A 7,912-nucleotide genomic window follows, 5' to 3' on the forward strand; every position below is an offset into this window, starting at 1 on the left:
TGAAAGAACATTATGAAACACAGAGAGACGAAAGATAATAATTTGTTTTTACATTTATTTTATTGGTAAAAAAATGTGGGGAAGCCTTGCTTCCCTTGGCATCCATGAATACACGCCACTGCGCTAAGGGACTGCGGAAAGAATGATAACCACCCTACGATTGTGAATTACTTTGAAGGACTTTATAATGAAATAATTTGCATCATTCATTAGGGGCCAATTTCAACTAATTATAAGGGTACCATTGTGCGCCGTTTCCTGCCTCTATCCGAAAGCGTTGTCTGAGTTCGACAATTGTCCGACAATCACACATGTCAACAGGTGTTGCTTCCTATACCCTTCGTGGTGGTCCTCTTTTATAGTAATTCATCCAAATGTATCAAAGTAAATATCATGGCGTTATGCCTGTGGGCACAGGGTAGATAGGCTTGAAGTGCTGAGACTATGATGACACACACAGAAAAAAACAGTCGTCAGTGCAGTTGGCCATTGTTGGCACGGTGGACAAGTGTAGTGCGCGTCTTGGACACAGCGTTGCGCTCTCCGCATTCCTTCTCCAGGAGCCCCCCACCAACTCTCTTCCTCACCCCACCAAACCTCCCTCCCTACCACAACAGTAGGACAGCAGGGAGACCGTCTACAGAGACTAATGAGAGGACAGCCACTCTACAGTCGTATGCCATGCGGCTAGTGTAATAGTTTACAGAAAGTCCGAAAGTGTGGCTGCCTAACTGCTCAGGAAATACTACGGAGTTTTGGAACCAATTTCGCCAAAGGAGCGACGAGATTCTGGAATTACTGGAGTTGTGGACAAGTCCGGGAACTACGTTGAGGCTCAGGAGCAGCTCATCTTTCGAGGAAGGACAGACTTTTGAACAGCAGGAGTTCAGGATGGAGAGAGCGTCACTGCTTTTGCCCCTTGTCATTCTACTGATGCAATGTAAGTAAACTTTTGCATTTAGGCTACTCCATATGATAACGAGTAATTCGTGTGTAATGCATGTTGGGGTTGATCTGTATTATTGGTATTCTTGAAAATTAAATGACCATTATCCCTATTGCAATTGCTTTTGTCTCTGTAATGCCATGTCAGCTGTTTATGTGTTTAGAAAAAATAAGCAATTTTAGATAGGAAAATATTGATAAAGCACCTAATAAAAAAATTAATGATGATTGTGATCTTACTGTGAACTGTAAGATCACTATATCATATTGATGCTTCTACTCTCACGCACACAAATAAAGGGGCCAGCACTTGATTCGGTTGCAATTGAATTAACTTTTTACTTAATCCTCTTCTTTCCTGGAGAAACATATGGCCTGTACTAAAGTTTTCCAACGTTGCCGGTCTTTCGTATACAGTAAATGCAACAACTCCATACGTTTCGGCTAACGCCTTCCTCACTGCGTGTGATGATATTGGAATACATTCAACTGCAGAAAACAGATATGGACCACTAATGTGGCGTTAAGTTATTGTTGGAAGCAGGCCAGTCTAATCGGGATGTGGGCAACCCAAGGTTGGGCACAGGGTGGGTACCACCAACTTTGATAACAGCAGGGCCGTCAAAAGTGCATCCCAAATGGCACCCTATTCCCTTTATAATGCACTACTTTTTATCAGGGCACATAGGGCTCTGGTCAAAAGTAGTGCACTACAAAGGGTGCCATTTGGGACGTTTCCATGGTGTCAGTGAGATGCCAACCAGCCAGGGGAGGGGCTGCATTCAGGTCTGCCCAACTGTTGATGTCTGCTGATTTATCATTTGGAACTGTTTGGAATAGTTTGCATCAGACTTGATTGGACTGTGTTCTGTCCTGTAGCTTAGGTGAGGCTTGTTTTGAACGTTGTGGTGCCATTTCGGATGCTGACATTTTGCAAGTGAGCCACTGAGATGCGTGTGTTAGAGGAGAGGAGACCCCACCGCCAACCCTGACTGGCACAGCTGTTCCTGTCAGAGCAGTACAGGGTTACACAGACACAGAGGGGCTTTGTTCTCCTAGGAGAACACACACACACACACTCACATTCTCTCTGTCTCTCTAGATCCCTCTCTGTCTGGAAATTGATGTGCTCTTAGATGCTAATAGATATAGATGCATACCATATAAAATGCTCCTAGCACAGATTTAGCGCTCAGTTGTAGCTTATAATAATAGGTATATAATAGGTAACTATCTGCTGTATGAACTTGTGTGTATGTATCTGTGCTTGTTCGGTTGGTCATGTGTCAACTTGTGTAGTTTTTGTAGTTTGTGTGTGTGTGTGGGGGGGTGGCTTGCAGGAGAACCATGTTCGAACCCAGTTGGGTGTTTGTGTGTGTGTCCGGTTTGGGGTCAATTCCAATTGAAGTCACTCAATTCAGGAAGTATTTGCATTTAGAATTTTTGATAGAAGTAGCATCTCATTTTCCATTTATTGCAAAGTCATAAAAAAAAAAGTCCCTTTTCAATTCTTTTCAAATGTCCCTTTGTCAAATTTTAGTTTTCTTCCTGAATTTACTGACTTTGAATTGACCCCAACCCTGGTAGGTCCCAGGTGCAATAGCTCATAGGGTTCAGAGAGGGACAGGTCACCATGCAGCAGACAGACAGAGAAAGTGTGGGCATCATGTCAGGGTTGTTATCACGTCTGTGTTATCTCAAGGAGACGCTCCTCAAGGTGGCTGCCGTTTGCCACAGCCGACACTGTGACAACAGCTTGTTCAACCCAGGGATGCTACTGATGGATCCTGCTGCTCTGATAATATAGAATAAAACTATTGTTATCTCTCTCGCTCTCTCGTTCTCTCTCCATCTATTTCTTCCTATCTCCCTCCACATCTCATCCTCTCTGTCTGTCTGTCTCTCTCCCTCATCCTCTGTGTCTCTCTCTCCCTCTCTCTGTCCATCCAGCCAGGGAGAGACAATGCTCCTCAGAGAGCGAGAAAGAGGGAGTGATGAGGCACACACACTCCCCACACAGCTGCAGCGATAACAGTGTTACACATACTCACAAAGTAACACAGACAGCAAGCAGGGAGGGACAAAATACACGAGGCTGCACTTTTACCGCCTACTGTACTCAAACATCCGAAGGACAACATGAATAGGCAACATGAGCCTGCAGTTTGAATTCGCACTCTGCCACTGATAATGTGTAGGCCTAAGTAGATCTAATTGCCTAAATACTCATAACTAGGATTCACACATTGTTTTTCCGTTTATTTTCTGTGAATCGACTGGATTGAAATGGAATTGACCGCAGCCCTTAGTATGCTTCATTGTTTGCTTCATTGTTTTTCAGCGAGCAAGTTGTTTACAATTTGTTTCCCAACTTTTTCTCTGCTTTCATGGCCATCTAAGAGGCCATCCCTGAGAGGACCTGTAAATCCATTATCACTTCCTGTGCCTCTCCAATGCCTTTGTCTCACTTTGGCCTCCATTCTTTCCCTCCATTCTTCCACGTAGATCCGGTTTGCGTCTCAAAATGGCACCCTATTCCCTATATAGTGTACGACTTTTGACCAGGGCCCATAGGGACGCAGACCTGCCCTTCAGTGGGGGAAAGCAGGAGAACAGGAGGATTGGTTAGGACCTTTCCTCTGCTCCCTCCCCACCCCTTGGTCCACTAATAGAACCACAGGAAGTAGTGCAACAAACAGAAGCTAAACTAAACAGGAAGCTAGCTAACTGTTAACAGAGAATGGCTCATTTGGTTGATGACCTCAGTTAAGTACAGTGTAGACCAGTGGTTCCCAATCAGGGGTACTTGGGGGTACTTGGCCTATCCAAGGGGGTACTTGATCTGACTCATGATACCATAGGCTTACTGGTAAAATGCACATGAGGGGGTACTTCAGGGGTACTCCGGGCAGAGCAAAATTCAGTTTGTGGTACAGTGACCAAAAAAGGTTGGGAACCACTGGTGGTTTAGGTCTTTTGATGTGACATTTACCAGTACTGGGCCATTTACATTTTTAGTCATTTAGCAGACGCTCTTATCCAGAACGACTTACAGTTAGTGAGCGCATACATTTTTCATACTGGCCCCCTGTGGGAATCGAACCCACAACCCTGGCGTTGCAAGCGCCATGCTCTACCAACTGAGCTACAGGAGGCCATGACAGATAGACTTGTGCTTTGCTGGCCAGCAATTGTCAGTATTTAGTTAATTGAGCAGAATATAGTATTAGTAGGCTATGCAGATGGGAGGGGTTGAATGTAGCTGAAGGGTGGGACTAATAACAAGATAACAAATGTAAAATATACTGTGTCTGTCAAATGTATATAGGTTCAGAACTTTTGTAAAACAGCAGTTAAAAATATATGGCAAATTGAAATCAAACTGGATGGACATCAGAAATAGATGGAGAGGTTGAGGGTAGAGGAAGGACAGAACTAAAAACAAACAAAATATAACTATTGTAAAATAGATTGTGTCTGTAAAATGTATATAAACTCAGCAAAAAAAGAAACGTCCTCTCACTGTCAACTGCGTTTATTTTCAGCAAACTTAACGTGTAAATATTTGTATGAACATAACAAGATTCAACAACTGAGACATAAACTGAACAAGTTCCACAGACATGTGACTAACAGAAATTGAATAATGTGTCCCTGAACAAAGGGGGGGTCAAAATCAAAAGTAACAGTCAGTATCTGGTGTGGCCACCAACTGCAGTGCATCTCCTCCTCATGGACAGCACCAGATTTGCCAGTTCTTGCTGTGAGATGTTACCCCACTCTTCCACCAAGGCACCTGCAAGTTCCCGGACATTTCTGGGGGGAATTACCCTAGCCCTCACCCTCCGATCCAACAGGTCCCAGACGTGCTCAATGGGATTGAGATCCGGGCTCTTCGCTGGCCATGGCAGAACACTGACATTCCTGTCTTGCAGGAAATCATGCACAGAACGAGCAGTATGGCTGGTGGCATTGACATGCTGGAGGGTCATGTCAGGATGAGCCTGCAGGAAGGGTACCACATGAGGGAGGAGGATGTCTTCCCTGTAATGCACAGCGTTGAGATTGCCTGCAATGACAACAAGCTCAGTCCGATGATGCTGTGACATTGCCCCAGACCATGACGGACCCTCCACCTCCAACTCGATCCTGCTCCAGAGTACAGGCCTCGGTGTAACGCTCATTCCTTCGACGATAAACGCGAATCCGACCATCACCCCTGGTGAGACAAAACCGCGACTCATCAGTGAAGAGCACTTTTTGCCAGTCCTGTCTGGTCCAGCGACGGTGGGTTTGTGCCCATAGGCGACGTTGTTGCTGATGACGTCAGGTGAGGACCTGCCTTACAACAGGCCTACAAGCCCTCAGTCCAGCCTCTCTCAGCCTATTGTGGACAGTCTGAGCACTGATGGAGGGATTGTGCATTCCTGGTGTAACTCGGGCAGTTGTTGTTGCCATCCTGTACCTGTCCCGCAGGTGTGATGTTCAGATGTACCGATCCTGTGCAGGTGTTGTTACACGTGGTCTGCCACTGCGAGGATGATCTGCTGTCCATCCTGTCTTCCTGTAGCGCTGTCTTAGGCGTCTCACAGTACGGACATTGCAATTTATTGCCCTGGCCACAACTGCTGTCCTCATGCCTCCTTGCAGCATGCCTAAGGCACGTTCACGCAGATGAGCAGGGACCCTGGGCATCTTTCTTTTGGTGTTTTTCAGAGTCAGTAGAAAGGCCTCTTTAGTGTCCTAAGTTTTCATAACTGTCTGTAAGCTGTTAGTGTCTTAACGACCGTTCCCCAGGTGCATGTTCATTAATTGTTTATGGTTCATTGAACAAGCATGGGAAACAGTGTTTAAACCCTTTACAATGAAGATCTGTGAAGTTATTTGGATTTTTACAAATTATCTTTGAAAGACAGGGTCCTGAAAAAGGGACGTTTCTTTTTTTGCAGAGTTTATTATGTATAAGCTGGAAGTAGAAGCTTAAGTGATGTTGTTCATTAGTTTACTCCAATTAGGGGAGGGGTGGTAGGGTTAGCGGAAAATAATAAAGGAAAATATATTTTAAAAAGATTATATATATATATATATATATATATATATATATATATATATATATATATATATATATATATATATATATATATATATATATACATACACACAGTGGGGAGAACAAGGATTTGATACACTGCCGATTTTGCAGGTTTTCCTACTTACAAAGCATGTAGAGGTCTGTAATTTTTATCATAGGTACACTTCAACTGTGAGAGACGGAATCTAAAACAAAAATACAGAAAATCACATTGTATGATTTTTAAGTAATTAATTTGCATTTTATTGCATGACATAAGTATTTGATCACCTACCAACCAGTAAGAATTCTGGCTCTCACAGACCTGTTAGTTTTTCTTTAAGAAGCCCTCCTGTTCTCCACTCATTACCTGTATTAACTGCACCTGTTTGAACTTGTTACCTGTATAAAAGACACCTGTCCACACACTCAATCAAACAGACTCCAACCTCTCCACAATGGCCAAGACCAGAGAGCTGTGTAAGGACATCAGGGATAAAATTGTAAACCTGCACGAGGCTGGGATGGGCTACAGGACAATAGGCAAGCAGCTTGGTGAGAAGGCAACAACTGTTGGTGCAATTATTAGAAAATGGAAGAAGTTCAAGATGACGGTCAATCACCCTCGGTCTGGGGCTCCATGCAAGATCTCACCTAGAGAGGGGCATCAATGATCATGAGGAAGGTGAGGGATCAGCCCAGAACTACACGGCAGGACCTGGTCAATGACCGGAAGAGAGCTGGGACCACAGTCTCAAAGAAAACCATTAGTAACACACTACGCCGTCATGGATTAAAATCCTGCAGCGCACGCAAGGTCCCCTGCTCATGCCAGCGCATGTCCAGGCCCGTCTGAAGTTTGCCAATGACCATCTGGATGATTCAGAGGAGGAATGGGAGAAGGTCATGTGGTCTGATGAGACAAAAAGAGAGCTTTTTGGTCTAAACTCCACTCGCCGTGTTTGGAGGAAGAAGAAGGATGAGTACAACCCCAAGAACACCATCCCAACTGTGAAGCATGGAGGTGGAAACATCATTCTTTGGGGATACTTTTCTGCGATGGGGATAGGACGGCTGCACCGTATTGAGGGGAGGATGGATGGGGCCATGTATCGCGAGATCTTGGCCAACAACCTCCTTCCCTCAGTAAGAGCATTGAAGATGGGTCGTGGCTGGGTCTTCCAGCATGACAATGACCCGAAACACACAGCCAGGGCAACTAAGGAGTGGCTCCGTAAGAAGCATCTCAAGGTCCTGGAGTGGCCTAGCCAGTCTCCAGACCTGAACCCAATAGAAAATCTTTGGAGGGAGCTGAAAGTCGGTATTGCCCAGCGACAGCCCCGAAACCTGAAGGATCTGGAGAAGGTCTGTATGGAGGAGTGGGCCAAAATCCCTGCTGCAGTGTGTGCAAACCTGGTCAAGACCTACAGGAAACGTATGATCTCTGTAATTGCAAACTAAGGTTTCTGTACCAAATATTAAGTTCTGCTTTTCTGATGTATCAAATACTTATGTAATGCAATAAAATGCAAATTAATTACTTAAAAATCATACAATGTGATTTTCTGGATTTTGGTTTTAGATTCCGTCTCTCACAGTTGAAGTGTACCTATGATAAAAAATTACAGACCTCTACATGCTTTGTAAGTAGGAAAACCTGCAAAATCGGCAGTGTATCAAATACTTGTTCTCCCCACTGTATATATATTACATACACACACACTACCAGTCAAAAGTTTCGACACCTACCTACTCATTCAAGGGTTTTTGTGAGGACAGATGCTGGGAGACAGGAAGTGAACATTTTAATGGAAAAAACAGACAGGAACAAAACACGTCTGGACAGGGGAAACGAAACATCAACGCTGACACTGGGATCAAACAGAGGAACAGACA

The 7,912-nt window shown here is 44.4% G+C and overlaps 1 protein-coding gene across 2 annotated transcripts in view; it reads left to right on the forward strand.

Annotated features, from left to right (window-relative positions):
- The first annotated feature begins 641 nt into the window (after positions 1-641).
- LOC311111972 (junctional adhesion molecule 2A-like) overlaps positions 642-7,912 on the forward strand; it is a 17,512-nt gene continuing 10,241 nt past the window's right edge. Inside the window, exon 1 of one of the 2 annotated variants that reach the window (XM_084154917.1) lies at positions 642-940. In XM_084154917.1, the coding sequence (XP_084011043.1) occupies positions 892-940 (49 nt within the window). In that variant the 5' untranslated portion in view covers positions 642-891. The remainder of the gene's footprint in view (positions 941-7,912) is intronic. The other variant, XM_084154918.1, reaches the window with a different exon arrangement.

The sequence above is a fragment of the Coregonus lavaretus genome, assembly GCF_964263955.1.
Source record: "Coregonus lavaretus genome assembly, chromosome: 38".
NCBI lineage: Eukaryota > Metazoa > Chordata > Actinopteri > Salmoniformes > Salmonidae > Coregonus > Coregonus lavaretus.